The sequence below is a fragment of the Aureococcus anophagefferens genome, assembly GCF_000186865.1.
Source record: "Aureococcus anophagefferens unplaced genomic scaffold AURANscaffold_3, whole genome shotgun sequence".
NCBI lineage: Eukaryota > Pelagophyceae > Pelagomonadales > Pelagomonadaceae > Aureococcus > Aureococcus anophagefferens.
This window is the reverse complement of record NW_008705563.1, coordinates 363,984-379,398: the sequence shown is the minus strand read 5'-3', so window position 1 is coordinate 379,398 and position 15,415 is coordinate 363,984. Positions and strand designations below refer to the sequence as shown.

At 71.7% G+C, this 15,415-nt stretch overlaps 4 protein-coding genes across 4 annotated transcripts in view; 2 read left to right on the top strand and 2 right to left on the bottom strand.

Moving 5' to 3' along the window:
* Positions 1–2,087, bottom strand: part of AURANDRAFT_70802 (hypothetical protein) — a gene marked incomplete at both ends in the record, with an annotated part of 4,878 nt that extends 2,791 nt beyond the window's left edge. Inside the window, one exon of the mRNA XM_009035370.1 lies at positions 32–2,087. Within this exon, the coding sequence (XP_009033618.1) occupies positions 32–1,893 (1,862 nt within the window). The remainder of the gene's footprint in view (positions 1–31) is intronic.
* Positions 2,088–2,132: 45 nt separating this feature from the next.
* Positions 2,133–3,353, top strand: AURANDRAFT_21490 (hypothetical protein; the record flags this gene model as incomplete). Its single annotated transcript, XM_009035829.1, has 1 exon — positions 2,133–3,353. The coding sequence occupies one exon, from the start codon at positions 2,133–2,135 to the stop codon at positions 3,351–3,353; it is 1,221 nt and encodes a 406-aa protein (XP_009034077.1).
* Positions 3,354–3,421: 68 nt separating this feature from the next.
* Positions 3,422–7,862, bottom strand: AURANDRAFT_61562 (hypothetical protein; the record flags this gene model as incomplete). Its single annotated transcript, XM_009035369.1, has 2 exons — positions 3,422–4,342; positions 7,209–7,862. 2 exons carry the CDS (start codon positions 7,860–7,862, stop codon positions 3,422–3,424), a joined length of 1,575 nt encoding a protein of 524 aa, XP_009033617.1.
* A 3,539-nt stretch (positions 7,863–11,401) lies between these two features.
* On the top strand, positions 11,402–11,908 carry AURANDRAFT_21303 (hypothetical protein; the record flags this gene model as incomplete). The annotated part of the gene is made up of 1 exon (XM_009035830.1): positions 11,402–11,908. A coding segment is annotated over one exon (507 nt), but the record flags the coding sequence as incomplete, so codon positions are not given.
* Positions 11,909–15,415: the final 3,507 nt, after the last annotated feature.

Sequence of the window (15,415 nt, the reverse complement as noted above, 5' to 3'; positions counted from 1 at the left end):
CAGCGCGGCCATCGTCGGCCGCCGCGCCCACGCGTGGATGGCCTGGTCGAACTCGTCGGCCGTGACGAAGCCCGGCGTCGCCAGGGGCCGCTCCGCGAGCTTGGAGGCGAGGTCCGGCGCCGCGAGGAGGTCGCGGAGCAAATCGTTGTCGCAGCCCTTGAGGAAGAAGACGCACTCGGGCCGGTTCGTGACGCACTCGACGATCTCGTCGATGCCCAGGACCTTCTTGCCGCCGCGGTCCATGACCTGGTAGAGGCGCCGGCCGTGGCCGATGCAGGGGCCTGCGCGGCGCGCGCTCCGCGCGCGCTGCGCGGACTGGAGCATCGTCGCGGAATCGTGCTTCACGTCCATCTCGCGGCGCGCGAGGCGGCTCCGCTCCCTGGACTGGAGCTTCGTCGCGGCGACGTGCTTCTCCTCGATCTCCCGCCGCGCGAGGCGGCTCCGCTGCTTGGCCTGGAGCTTCGACGCGCCCGCCTGCTTCCGCTCGAGGTCCGCGCGCGCCTGCTTGGACCGGATCTGCGCCTGGAGCTTGCCCGCGCCCTGCTGCTTCTTCTCGAGGTCCGCGCGCGCGGCCTTGGCGCGCATGCGCGCCTGGAGCTGGGCCGCGCCCTTGTCCTGCTTCGCCTTGGCCTCGCGCTGGTTCTTGCCGCGCATCCTCGCCTGGAGCTTCGCGGACGCCGCGTCCCGCGCCTTCGCGGCCTCGAGGGCCGCGGCCTCCTCGGCGGCTTGAGCTTCGACGAGCGCGTCGAGGGTCGCGTCGAAGGCGCCCTTCTTGACGCCGAGGACGAAGGACCACGCGAGGTCCGTCTTCGCCGAGGCCTCCGCGGCGATCTCCCCGGGCGCCGGGCCGTCTCGAACGGTGCCCAACTCGGTCGAATCCATCACGCCGACGACGACGCCGACGCCGGCGCCGACCGCCGCGGGCGGCGCCTCCTCCTCCTCCGGCACCTCCTCCTCCTCCGGCGGCGCCTCCTCCGGGGGCGCCGCGGCGACGACGACGCCGACGCCGACCGCCGCGGGCGGCGCCTCCTCCTCCGGGGGCGCCGCGGCGACGGCGACCGCCAAAACGACGGGCGCGGGCGCGGGCGCCGCCGCGCGCGGGACCGCGGGCGCCTCGCGGACCGCCGCGGGCGCGCGCTTCTTCGGCGTCGACGCGACCGCGGGCGGCGCCTCGTCCTCCTCGGGCGTCGCAACCCCCCGGGGCCGCGCCCGCGCGATGTCGCGCTCCGGGCTCGGGGACCGCCCCTTCGCCGGCGACCGGGGGTCGCCCTCGAGGTCCGTTTTGTCGAAGGTCGAGAGAAAACCCATGACCGTGGTGTTCGCGGGCCCCCGGAACCAGCGCAGCAGCTCCACGAGGGACGCGCGCTCGTGGGACGTCGACAGCCGCCCGCCGGACGTCTTCTGCTTGCCCCCGAAGACGTCGCGGACCACGGCCCGTAATACGTAGTCGGCGACGGGCTTGCAGCGGTACAACGTCGTCAACGCCTGCGCGCACGTCCGCAGCATGATCTCCATCTCCACGCGGCTTAAGGTACCGATGAGGGACCGGTCGAAGACCTGGAAGAGCGCCGTCACCAGCAGCTTCTCGCTGCTGTCGTCCCAGTTCCGCGCGACGAGGTACGCGCCCGCGAGCGCCTCGAAGGAGGACACGCGGCCGCGGCCGTGCGCGTCGAGGTGCGCGAAGTGGAGCGCCGGGTCGCCGTAGGCCGGCGCGAAGACGGCGCAGAACTCCGTGCGGTTCAGCACCAACTTCGCCGGGTCGAAGTGCTTGTAGAAGCGCTGGTGGCAGCTCAGGGCCATGCGGAACCGGTAGTCCCGGTCCTTGGACCGTTTGATGTTGGCCAGCACGTCACCCGGCAGGTGCTGCGTCGGCTGCGACAGCGACGCGCCCATGGTTGTCGACTACCCCCCGGCGCGCACCGCAACAGGGCGCGGGCAGCGCTCGAGCGCACGGAGAGCTTTGCAACGCGGGCGCCGTCCGGAGGCTGCCCCGGAGATATATGATGTGCAACATGGACTGCATCTTTCCCCCAGCCTCTCAAGCTCTCCGGTGCCGCAGTGCGACGTCGTGGCAGCGAGCGCACGTGCCCATGGCCCTCGCGACGGCGACCATGCGCGCCGCGACCGCAGCGATGCGCGGCGCGCGCCGCTTCTCGACGACGCGCGACTACGACATCGTGCTCTTCGGCGCGACGGGCTTCGCCGGCCGGCTCGCCGCCGAGTACGCCCTGCGTGCCCACCCGTCGAAGCGCATCGCCTTCGCCGGCCGCGACGCGGCGAAGCTCGAGGCGCTGAAAGCGTCGCTCGACAGCGACGCCGACGTCATCGTCGCCGACGCGGCCGACGCCGCCGACGTCGCGCGCGTCGCCGCGGCCGCGACGGTCGTCGCGTCGACCGCGGGGCCCTACGCGAAGTTCGGCTCGCCGCTCTTCGGCGCGTGCGCCGCGGGCGGCACGCACTACTGCGACATCACGGGCGAGGCCCAGTGGATCGCTTTGATGGCCCACGAGCACGACGGCGCCGCGAAAGCGTCCGGCGCGACCCTGGTGCCGGCTTCGGGCTTCGACTCGGTCCCCTCGGACCTCGGCTGCCAGCTCGCCGTGCGGCGCCACGTCGACGTCCACGGCGCCGCGCCGACGCGCGTCGACAACTACGTCACGAAGATGCGCGGCGCGTTCCAGGGCGGCACCATCGACACGGTCGTCAACGAGATCACGAACCCGACGCCGAGGCCGCCGACGCCGTCCCTCGAGGGCGTCGCGAAGACGAAGATCGACTGGGCCAAGGGCCGGCCCTTCGGCACGGTCGCCTTGGGCGGGACGACGCGCCATTTGTCGCCGTTCATCATGGCCGGCGCGAACTGCCCCGTCGTGCGGCGGTCGAACGCGGCGCTGAACTACGCGGACGGCCTGATCTACTCCGAGTCCATGGCGCTCCCGTCGCTCAAGGCCGCGGTGACCAACGCCGCGGCGCTGGGCGTCGGCGGGGCCATGCTCCGCTTCGCGCCGACGCGGAACCTCCTGCGGTCGCGGGGCATGCTTCCGGAGTCGGGCGCGGGCCCGTCGCGCGCGAAGATGCTCCGCGGGTCCTACGCCATGTCCTTCGTGACCACGGGCGCGAACGGCGAGACGACGGTGACGCGCTGGAACGGCGCCGGCGACCCGTCCTGCATCTCGACGACCGTCTTCCTCGTCGAGACGGCCGTCGCGCTCGCGGAGGGCGCGGCCGCCGCGCCGGGCGTGCTCACGCCCGCGTCCGCGCTCGGCGCGCCGCTCCTCGCGCGCCTCCGCGGCGCCACCTGGGGCGAGGGCGGCGACGCGCCCGTCATCACCGTCGACCACGGGGAGGCCTAACGGACTCGAGCGAACTTCACGGTCCCCGCTTGGTGTGCATCAGGAGCTCTTAATCGGACGCGCGCGCCCTAGGCCCGGGCCTTGTGCTTGTTGCGGCGCGCGGTACTTGCCGACTTGTTCGCCGCGTTGCGCGCGGCGCACAACACGCAGTAGTCCTGCGGCAGGCTGCTCGCGTCGCCTTTGCGCTTGCGGTTGAAGACGGGCTCGCACTTCTGGATGAGGCTGAGGCACTTGCGCTTGCTGTCGCACTCCGGCGGCTTGTCCTGCGCCGACGGAGCCGCGCCCGCCGACTGAGCCGCGAGGGCCGCGATGGCCTTCGCGTCTTCCTTGCGGCGCTTCGTGAAGGCCTTGTCGACGATGCGGTGGACTTTCTCCGAGTGCGTCGTCGTCTCGGAGAGGTTGAGCTTGGCGACGCAGGGGTGCTTAAGCAGATTGGCGTACTTGTCGGGCTCCTCGATGCGGAGCAGGGCGCAGTGGACGGCCGTGGCGGCCTCCTCGGGCGTGTCCCAGGTGCCGACGCAGATCATGCGGCTCTCCAGCCTGGGATCGCTCGTCCACTTGAAGCTCGCCTGGAACCTGTCGCTTCGTGTCTGCGTCTGGTAGGGCGGCTTCTCCTTGACCGCGGCCGCGCGGGCGGCCTGGACCTCGCCCGCGCGCCGGCGCTCGAACGTCGCCGTCGACGGCGCCGCGCTCGCGACGAGCGGGTTCTCCGCGGCCCAGGCGCACGCCGTCGTTTCCAACGCGTCGAGCTCGCCGCCGTCGGCGAGGCGCCGCGCGGCGTCGGCGAGCGACTCCTCGCCCTCGGCCGCGGACTCGAGGACCCGCTTCGCCGCCCGCTTCGCCGCGCTGTTCGATCCGCCGATCAAGACGCGGCACGCGGCCGCGACGTGCTCCGGGACCGGCGGGCCGCCGGGGCGCACGAGGTACCGCGCCGCGGCCAAGGGCGAGGAGTCCTCGAAGTCGTCGACGTCGACGTACGCGAGGACGACCTTGACCAAGGGGCTGTCGGCGGCGTGAACGCCGACGACGGAGAAGTCGTCGGAGAGGCGGCGGCTTCCGCGGGCAGCAGCTTGCCGAGGCGCGCCGCGCCGAGGCGCGCGAGCCGGGCGTATCGGTTCTCGTAGGCCTCGGCGCGGCCCGCGCCGCTTCTCCGCCGGCGCCGCGCTCTCGTTCGGCGCGGGGCGCTTCGGCGGGGGCTTCGGCGTTTTGACCTTCATCCACCAGTTTCGCGCGGGTGCGGTCACGTCCTCGCCGATCTCTCGGTCGTGCGCGCGTCGCGTGCGCTCTCGGGCGTCGGCTTCGACGGCAACTTGAAGGCCGGCAATGGCCTCTTGCAGGCCGTCGACGCCCCCCTTTTGGTGGGCGCGAAGCTGGCCTCGGCGACCGTCGCCGTACGCGTAGGAGGTGGCCTGAACCCACCCTCCCTGCTCTGACCGCACCCATCTGAGTGGAGTAACCCGGAGTACAGTATGCCCCATAGAAATCCGGACTATACTTTTAGGAGTACAGAGGAGTAGGGAGTACAGAACGAAGAGTACGATAAGATAGTTAAGAAGTAGGGAGGCGTCGGGGCAGATCCTGGCAGAACAGGATCGCAGAATCGGAGCACGTCCCAGATGCGCCATCATCGCGGAGACGACAGCAAATTTCGTTTGAGAGTATCGAATTCGCTCTGGGTAATAGCCCGGGCCGTCAGGAGATCATTCAGTTCCGAAATCTTTGCGATCAAGTTCCCAGTATTGCCCCTCGGAGTCGCAGGAGGTGCATGGTGCATCTGAGGCATGGATTGATGGGGCATGGAATGCATGGGATGATGGTACATGGGCAGTGGAGTCAAAGGCATGGCTTGATGGGCATGCATTGGAGCTCCACTGAAGAATTGATTGGAATTTGAGATGATGCTCGGATTAGCGTACGGAGGCATATACGAAGGAGGCACAGGCGAGTCAGAAGTCACAGCAGGAGTCGGAGAAGTTCGTGTAGCAGGTGCCGGGGCTTGCGAATCATCCATAAGAGCATTCATCCCATCCATGCCATCATCGTCATTCTCGAACTCTTTATCCAGCTCCGAAGCAAGACCCGAAGCAAGTCGATCCAAGTCCACATCTGACCTCTTAATTTGATCCGGCATCGTAGCGTTGATACTCTCGACCAGTTCACTGCTCGGTGTGCAATCCTTGTAGTACTTGGTGACCTTATGTAGAGCGCGTCAACGGGCGCTACAGCTCGGCCTGCTTGGAGTTCGGCCTTGACCTGGGCCTCGCATGCGACGCGGAACAGGTCGACGTCCTCGCCGTCGTAGCCCGAAAAGAAAATTCTGTTCAGCGTAGAGTCGTAGGAGTTCAGACCTATGAGGGAGGGATGTGGTGAAAGGTATGATGAGGGGTGGGGGTGGGCGCACCAGTGGCGTTTTTGACCGATTCAACTCGGGGCGCATCGGTGCGAGGAAGCGATGGTCGAGGGTGGGGAAGAGGAGGGGCTCCTCGCCCTCGCCCAGCAGGAGGAGCGCCCCGAGGGAGTGGTGGAGGTGAACACGACGAAGGTCGCCGGGTCGCCGCCCGAGCGCACAACTACGTACATGCGGTACTTAGATTGGTAGACGCCGGTTTGGTCCCGGTCGAGCAAGTCGAATAGTCGATTCGTCGCGTCGCGCTGCCTACGGTTTGTGCGCGCGCGTCGCGCCGCGCGTAGCGCGCCCAGACGCGGCGCAGCGCTGCATCAAATCGGCGACAGCATCGAATGACGCCTGCTGCGCTTTTCCTGAGAAAACGCGCGTGTCGAGGAACGTCATCCGGGTGTCGCTCGTTTGTGCGCGATGGAGGCGCTTGGCTTCGTGCCGGACCTCCGCGTGCATCACGGCCAGCCGCACGTCCTCGCGGCTGCAAGGCTGCCCCATCACGGAGCGCTTCGCCGAAGCTGCCTGCAGCATGCTGTGGCAGCGCGTCGAGCCGCGCTCCGAGCCGCGCCGAGGTGGTCCGGCGCCGCTTGCACCACTTTTTCCGGTCCGGTCCGCGCCTGTTGGTCCCTCTGTAGCCGCGCGCTGCTTTTGGTTGCCCAGAAAGGCGTGCGCGCGACGAAGAGCACGGTCTTGGACGGTCTGTCGGAGCCCGGCGAGAAGCGTGCAGCTGGGCGCGCCCGGCGGTCGCCGAGGAACTCCAACCGTCTCGACGGTCTATCTACGATGCTCATAGCTGCGCCAAGTGCTCACATTCGTCGGCCGAGGCCGTGACACGGCCCCGCGCGCGGCCGAAGGCGTGGCCGACGACACGTTGCGGCGTTCCGTCGAACGCCACGCGGGAGCTGCGGTCCTACGGGCGACGACGAGGCGGCGTCGCCCCGCGTGGTCGTGCCCATCGACGTCCCCGAGGGCGCGACGGAGGAGGACTTCGACGACGGCGAGGACGGGGAAGAAGACGAGGAGCCGCCGCCGCAGGCCGTCGACGCGGGCGCGGAGGACTTCGACGAGCAGGACGCGGGGCTGCAGGCGGCGCTGGCCCTCAGCTGCCAGTCGCTTGTCGCCGACGAGCAGCGCCGCCGCGAGGCCGCCGAGGAGGAGGAGGCCGTCGAGCGCGTGCGCCGGCTGTCCGAGGAGCCGGAGCCGGAGTCCCAGTGGACTACTAGTACGACGACGAGCCAGCGCCGGCGCCGGCGCCGGCGCCGCAGACGGACGACGACGAGTCGGAGATCGGCACGCGCCGCCCGCCGCACCCCGAGTTGCCGCCGCCAGAGCCGCCGCCGCAGGAGCCGTCGGACGCGGACCTCGAGTGCACGCATCGGTTCTCGACGACGGGCTCGCGCTCGACCTCGTCACTAAGGTAGGCGAGACTTCACGCGGGCGGGCCCGGGCCTTTAGACGGAGGAGGGGATGCGCGAGGCCTTCCGGAGGAGCTCCACGAAGATAAGCATGTCCGCCAGCGCGGCGTCCTTGTAGCTCTGGAAGAAATGGTCGAGGTGGAGCATGTACCGCATGGATATCTTGCCAAATAGGCATACAGCGTGAATCGTCCGGTGATGCGCGTGTAGATCCGCGCGCAGGTCGCCGTCGCCGAGGACGAAGAACTGTGAGAGGAGGAGGAAGCACTCGGCCGTCATGCGGCACTGGTGGCCCTGCGAGAGGGAGAGGATGTGGTTCACGAGGAGGACGAGGTCGCCGTCGACGACGACCCAGGACGAGTCGAGCAACTCGACGGAGATCAGCCCGAGCGCCTCGAGCGTCCGCGCCTCCTTTACCAGCGGGTCGTCCTCGCGCACGGCGCCGGTCTTGAGCGCGACGAGGAGCGCGCCGCAGGAGTCCACGAAGGCGCTCAGCTGAGCGTAGCTGCAGCTCCACTCCCTGTGGCAGACGACCAGGTCGAGGCGTTTCTTGACAGCGCGTGTCTGCGTCGAATGTGAGCAGGCAGCGGCGAGCGTCACGGCGAAGTCCGGGTCGTAGAACTTCGTCCAACCCTCCGTGTCGATGTCGCCGCGGTGCTCCCAGAACAGCAGCACCAGGATGAAGGTCTGGATCATTTTCCGCCACCACTTACATTCGTCCCCTTCTCGGCGGCGCCTCCCGCACATCTTCATCAGCCAACACCGATAGCCGCTCAGCGTCTTCGTGCGCTCGGGGCCGTACGCGACGTCGAACGCCCAGATGCGCTTGCGAAGGCGCTTGCGCCTGGCAAACAGCATGCCCTGCCTCCGGCGAGGCAGGCAGCGGCAGCGCTGAGGGCCCTGACTGCAGCATGCGAAACTTGCAGTGTTGTTGCTGAAACTCGACCGAGCTGGCGGAGAGGGCGCAGCGACGTGGCGCGCATGGGCAGCTGCTGCCCGCCGCCATGCAAGCTACCAGCGTCCCACACGAACACACTTCAAACAACCGCGGGGTCCGGGACGGACCACAAGCCCGCCCACACACACGTGTGGGGCTCATCGGGCTGCCGGCGGGCTGCCGACGCCGTGGTTGCTCAACCACGGGGTCATCGTCGAATGCAGTCCTTGCCCCAGAAGGACCCCTACGACACGTCGATTCGACCGCTCGACCGCTCGACCCGCGCCGTCGAAGCGCCGGACCGCGACTCGTCGAACTCGTAGGTCGGCGCGGACCGCGGCGCGCGCCTCCGGCGTAGGCCGTGCCCCGGAAGGACCCCTGGTCCTCGCGGTCCGGGCGCTCGACGCCCGCCGCGACGCGAAGGCGCCGGCGACGCCCGCCGCGACGCGAAGGCGCCGGCGACGCCCGCCGCGACGCGAAGGCGCCGGCGACGCCCGCCGCGACTCGAAGGCGCCGGCGCCCGCCGACGGCGAGGACGCGACCCGAGGAGCCGCGGGACCGGTCCGCGCCCTCACGGGCGACCGTGACGCGGTTCGCGCTGGATGCGGACGCGCGGCGACACGGCGCGTTCGACACGGCGCGACGAAATGACGGCAAGGTCTGTGCGACGGTGTCGGAGCGGCGGCCAAAGTATGCGACCTCCTCCAGGGCGTGCGCGCCCGAGTCCCTCGAACGCACCGCGCCTGATCGTATTCGACTTCAACATCTCGTCGCCGTCCATCACGCGCGCGCGAACTCTTGCGGCCCTGACCCCGACGGAACGGAGTCTGTTCCGACGAGGAATACTCGTCCCGTGCAGCGACTCCGGCAGCTCCCAGTGCCACTCTTCACGGGGTCAGTGCGCGGGAACGCCTCGTCCTCGGTGTCAGGGGTGCGAGAGCGCCTCGCAGCACGCCGCGGGGCGGTGAAGGGCCCCACATCCGCTCTCGAGACCTCGTCTCGCCGCCCACGCCTCGTTCCCGCGTTCCCGCGTTCGACGGCTCGCGCACGCGTCCGATGTGCACGTGATCGTCGTCGCTTTAGGCGCTCGAGTTAACCGCTACCTTCTCGACGATGGTTTACGAGGAGGGCGACGAAGACCTCGAGCGGCGTGGCTCGACGTGTCGAGCCTCGGCTTCGACGTGACGCCGCGGCCGCCGGGCACGCTCGAGCGCCTCCTGCTGCCGAGCCGGCACGTGCTCCTCCCGGGCGCGACGGAGCCGCCCCACGGCGGCGTCACGGCCGACGGCGTGCCCTCGTCCGCTCTTGGTAAAATGCGTTCAACATGACATCAACGTAGTGCTGCATCAAGCACAAAATTGATTTCGCGCCTATTGCTTCGACGCCCTCCCGGTGCTCGCGCGGGCGTCCCAGAGGATGGCCTCCCCGACGCTGGCCTTCGAGTCGAGCATCGGCGACGACGAGGCGTGGCTCGCGTCCCAGGAGTCCATCGAGTGGGCCGACGAGAGCGACGACGGCGCGTCCGACGAGGCCGAGGAGGAGGACGCGGGCGCGCCGCGGCGGTCGAGCGCGTCGGCGCCCGAGGGCGTGTCCGCCGGCGGCGAGAAGGTCGTCGCGGCGGCGCAGGTCTGCGCCTACGCGCTCGACGGCGAGGCCTGGCGCCCGCTCGCCGGCGGCGCGTGGACGACGCTCTACGCGCTCCGCGGCGCCGCGGGCCTCCGCGTCGCGGCGCTCGACCCGGCGTCGGCGACGCGGGCGCTCGCCGTCGCCTACGCGCTCGGGGACGACTTCGCCCTGGCGCTCCACGACGACGAGGCGCCCGACGCCGCGCCGGGCACGGACGCGTCGTCGTTCGGCGAGCTCGCGTGCGGCGGCGGCGACGACGGCGCGGTGCTGGGCATCCGCTTCGGGGACGTGGCCAAGGCGCGCGCCTTCGGCGCCGCGCTCGCCGAGGCGGCGGCGCCGCGGCGCGGCGCCGCGGCGGACGGCGACGGCGCCGCGGCGGACGGCGACGGCGCCGCGGCGGACGGCGACGGCGCCGCGGCGGACGGCGACGGCGCCGCGGCGGACCGACATCGCGCGCGCGGCCGCGCGCGGCGCGTGCGCGGCGCTCCAGCGCGCCGTCGAGGCGCGCGCGGCGCCGCCGGACGCCGCGTCGCCCGCGGCGGAGCCGCGGCCCCCTCGCCTCGCCGCGGGCGCCCGCGCTCGACCCGCCGCGGACGCCCGCGTCTCCGGCGTCGCCGGTCGCGCGCGCGGCCGCGGCGGTCACGGAGACGGGCGCCGTGCGCATCGCGCCGGAGACCCTCGACGAGGACTGCGACCCCTTCGGCCTGCCCGAGGTCGAGCGGCGCGACGACGAAATGGACGGCTGCGAGGAGACGAAATTCGGCGAGCGCGCGTCCGAGGCGGAGCACGCGCGGAGGCGCGCGCAGGCCGCGGCCAAGGCCGGCCGCCTCACGGGCGACCTCGACGCGGCCGTCGCGGCGCTGGGCACCGAGCCCCTCGACGCGCTGGCGAACCGCAACGGCGAGCGCGACTCCGCGACGAGCGGCCGGAAGGCGACGCGGCTCCTCGGCGTCGGCGCGGCGCGGCCGCCGCCGCCGCGGAGGAACCGCATCCGCGACCTGGCGGCGGCGGCGAAGCGCGTCTCCTCGGCGGCGGCGCGGCGCGTGTCGCTGACGCCGCGCTTCCGCCGGTCGCGGCCGTCGTTCCGCGACGGGTCGCCGGGCCCGCCGCGGACCGCGCCGCCGCGGAGCACCTGGGCCATCCCGCCGCCGCCGCCGTCGCCCACGGCCCTGACCGCGGCGGCGCCGCGCCGCGCGCGCGCCATGTCGGCCCAGCCCTTCCGGCCCGACGACTTCGCGCCGCGGCGCCTCCTCGGGCGCGGCGCGTTCGGCGTCGTCGCGCTCGCGGAGCGGCGGCCGCCGCCGTCGCCGCGCACGGGCCTGCGGGCCGCGCCGCAAACGCAGATCCCCCGGGTCCAGGTCGCCATCAAGGTCGTGGAGAAGGCGCTGCTCGTCGGCAGCCGCGCGGCCGCGCTCGCGCGCGTCGAGCGCGACGTCCTCGACGCGCTGGCCCGTGTGGACATCTTCAATCCGACTTCAATGTGAGCGTATGCGACAGTTTCGACGCAAGCTCTTCGGCTGGGTTTCGAGAACTCGACGAGAGCGATCAGTTCGTCCAAACATCAGCCGAATCGACTTCGATGTGATCGAGCGAGAGCATTCTCAAGTTTGGTCAGGACCGCCCAAACCGGCGGTTGAATTCCACACAGGCGCTGGCCCACCGCAAGTGCGCCTTCGTCGCGAAGCTGCGCTTTGCCTTCCAGACGCCGTCGAAGCTCTTCCTCGCCATGGACTACTACCCCGCGGGGAGCCTCGACGCGGTGCTCGAGAGCCGCGCGTTCCGGCGCAAGGACGCGCGCGCGGCCGCGCGCCGCGTCGGCGCGGAGCTCGCGGCGGCCCTGGGCCGCGTCCACGAGCTCTGCGTGCTCCACCGGGACCTGAAGCCGTCGAACGTGCTCGTCGACGCCGCGGGCCACGTCGCGCTCTCCGACTTCGGCCTCGCGACGCGCGTCGGCCGGCCCGGCGGCGTCGTCAGGAAGCGGTCCTTCGCGGGCACGGTGAACTACGCCGCGCCGGAGCTCCTCCTCAAGTCGCGCGAGACCTACGGCGGCGCCGTCGACTGCTGGGCCCTGGGCTGCCTGCTGCACGAGATGCTCGCGGGCGCGCCGCCGTTCCGCGCGCCCACCGCGCGCGAGACCTTCGCGAGGATCGCGGGGCCGGAGCCCGCGCCCGCGCCCGGGGACGTCGACGAGGACTGTGCGACGACGCTGGCCCACCTGCTCGAGAAGGACCCCGGCCGGCGGCTCGCGGCGGCGAAGGCGCCCGACTCGCGGTGGTGGCGCGCGGGGCAGGACAAGGGTGATTCAAGTTCGCTTCAACGTGAGTGTTCCGCGCGCGCGCGTTCCGGAAAAAAGCATCCACGCGTCGAGAGCGCTCCGAGGGATGATCGCTCGTCCCAAAATCAGCCGAAACGAGTGGAAAATGGCCGAGATAGGAGCCTCCAAAGTTGGGAATGTCGCACCCTTTTCCTGCCCAGGTGGTGCACGCTCGACTTCGCCGCGCTCGACCGCGAGCCGGGCCCGCTCGCGTCCATCGCGGCGGTCATCACGGAGTGCGCGAAGATGGACGACGACGAGCTCGACCCGTCCATCGCGGACCTCTTCGCGTACGACGGCGGCGGCGACGGCGCGGACGCGGACGCGTTCGCGGGCTTCGGCCGCGCGGAGTCCGTCGCCGAGCGGCCGTCGGACGCGACGAACGTGTTCGTGTAAAAGAGGCTTACGGCGGCGGGTCGCTCGCGCGCTGCCGCGCGGCGAGCGCGACGCGGCAGTCGATGACGCGCCGCGTGCACGAGTCGAGGATGTCGTGGAGCATCTCGAGCTGCGACGCGCTGAGGTCCTCGGACGGGAGCAGGAGGTCGCTCGGCGAGAGCGCGAGCGACCCCGCCGACGGGTAGAGGGCCTCGAGGAGCGCCTGGGCCTCGCGCGGCGGCGGCGGCGCCGCCGCGGGCTCCGGCGGCGGCGGCGCCGCCTCCGCGGCCGTCTCCCGCCGGGGGGCGCCTTCGCGGCCGAGGTGGATGCGGTGGCCCCGGGCGGCGACGACGTTCCACGGCGCGCCCGCGTCGTCGTCCGGCGCGGCCGCGCGCGCGGGCGGCGGCGCGCGCGCCGCGGCCGCCGCGGCCGCGGGCGGCGCCGCGGGCGGCCGCGCCTTCTCCCGCGCCTTCTTCTTCTTCCGCTTCGGCGCGGGGGCCGGCGGCGCGGCGGCCGGCGCGCCGGCCTCCGCGGCGAGGAGCTCCGCGGCCGCGCGGTCCGCGGCCTCGGCGGCCGCCGCGGTCCGCCGCCGCCGGGCCTCCGCCAGCGCGGCCCGCGTCGCGTCGTCCGCCGCCAGGGCCTCGTCGACGGGCGCCGCGCCGGCGGCGAGGAGCAGCGCCGCGCAGTCGGCCGCGCCGGCGCGGCACGCGAGCGAGAGCGGCGTGAGCCCCTCGGCCGTCGCCTGGGCAGCACGAGAGTGATTCAACGTCGCTTCAACGTGAGTGTTCCGCGCGCGCGCGTTCCGGAAAAAGCATCCACGCGTCGAGGCCGTTCCGAGAGATGATCGCTCGTCCAAAAATCAGCCGAAACGAGTGGAAAATGGCCGAGATATGAGCCTTTGAAGTTGGGAATGTCGCTCCCTCGTGCTGCCCCGGCCGTCGCCGCGTCCGCGTCCGCGCCCCACGCCAGCAGCCGCGCCGCCGCGTCCGCCTCCGCGGCGACGCACGCGTAGTGCAGCGGCGTCTGGCCCGCGGCGTTCCGGGCACCGGCGAGGCCCGGGTCGACGCCGCGGAGCGCCTCGAGGTAGCGGACGTGGCCGAGGCGCGCCGCCGTGTGCGCGCAGCGGTTGCCGCTCGCGTGCGACGCGCCGGCCGCGTCGCCGCCGGCCGCCGCGGCGACCTCGAGGCCCTCGACCCAGCCGACCTCGGCCGAGACGAGGAGCGCGAGCTCGAGCAGGAACGGCGACGCGCCGTCGAGCAGCGCGCGCAGCGCCGGCGCGTCCTCGCGACGCGTCGCGTCGTTGATGCGCTCCGCCGAGTGATCCTCGCGCGTCACGTCCGCCGCGGCACCGCGATCCTCTCGCATCATGTCCGCCGCTGCGCCTTGAGCCGCGCTCGCATGCTCTACGAGGCCTCGAGATCAGGTCATCAGTGAGTTCAAATTGCAGCACGCAAGTGGGACTCCAGCCCTAGAGGATTTAGGCGGGCGCGCCGCGCGAGGGCCGCGGCGACCGCGGCGACCGCGGCCCTCGCGGGCGCCACGCCGGCGGAATCAAACGAGCGCGCCGCTGCCGAGGAGCGCCTCGACGCCGGCGTCGACGGCCGTCGCGTCGAGCGGCTCCACCGGAAGTCCGCGGAATACGCCCCGCAGCGACAGCTCGCTCGCGAACAAGACCATGTGGCTGACCGCTCGAAATTCGCATTCGGCCCGCCCCCCCGCGACAAGTCGTCCCAGTCGATCACGCCACCTTTTTTCTTTTTTTTCTTTTTTTTCGCCTTTTTTCTTTTTTTTTGTTGGCCGGGGGTCGCCGCACTTCTCGTCCCAGAGGAACAGGTCCGCGGCCGCCATGCAGTGGAGCGCGACGAGCGGGTGGCCCGCGCCGTGGAAGCTCACGTCGAAGTCGGTTTCGAGGCCGACCGTGCGGCCGTCGACGAGGTGCGACGCGCCGTCGCGCCGCGCGCCGCCGACGCGTATCCCGACGTCGAAACCCTCGAGGGTCGCGGCGACGGTCTCCGGCGGCGAGTCGCTCAGGATGAGCGCGTGGACGCGGCGCCCCGGGAGCCGCGCTCGCAACGCCGCGACGACGCGGAGCGCGTTCCGCAGGTGCCCGTCCTCGCTCCTCATCTCGATGAGGGTCACCTCGGCGGAGGCGTTCGCGGACAGGTCGGGGTGGATCAGGTCGCCGAGGCGCACGTGGACGACGACGCGGAGCTCGCCGTCGGCCGCGCCGCAGTCGACGAAGGCGTCGCGGTCGACGGCCGCGTAGGTCTCGGCGACCGCGCGCCTCCCCCACGCGGGGTCGTCCGCCGGCGGGAGCGCGTCGAAGCCGAACCACTCGTCGAACGGCGGCGCGACGAAGCACTCGAAGTGGTCCCGGAACACCGCGTCGCCCGTGGGCCAGCGGCACAGTTTACACTGTGACCTGACCCAATCTCGTTCGTGGCAGTAGAGCGACGGTGCGAAGCCGTCGTAGAGGCCGTCGACGTCGCGCAGGTAGGCGCCACTGTGACCCACGTACTCCTGGAAGTAGCGCGCGCCCGGCGGCCCGCGGCGGTCGGCGATCTTTTCGACGACGGCGCGTCCGACGTGGCCGAGGCCGTCGGTTGGAGTGTGTGTGTGATGAATTTTTTTTCGACACTTGCTCGGAAAGTAGTGATTCAAGTCGGATGGAGCAAACGTCGATCCGCGCTCGCAGACGTGCTTCGACACGAGGGCAAAGTCGGGCGAGATCGCCGGCGCCGCCAGCGCGAGGCGCCACCATGACGTGTTCGACATGTCTCGCTTGCCGGCGGGCTTGCCGGCGGGCCTGCCGGCGGGCTTGCCGGAGGGCTTGCCGGCGGGCTTGCCGGCGGGCCTGCCGGCGGGCTTGCCGGCTGGCTTGCCGGCGGGCTTGCCGGCGGGCTTGCCGGCGGGCCTGCCGGCGGGCGTGTCCAGCGTGACGCGCCCCGCCGCCGCCGCCGCCGCGAAGGCGATCGCGCGGATGAGGTGCATGGTTGA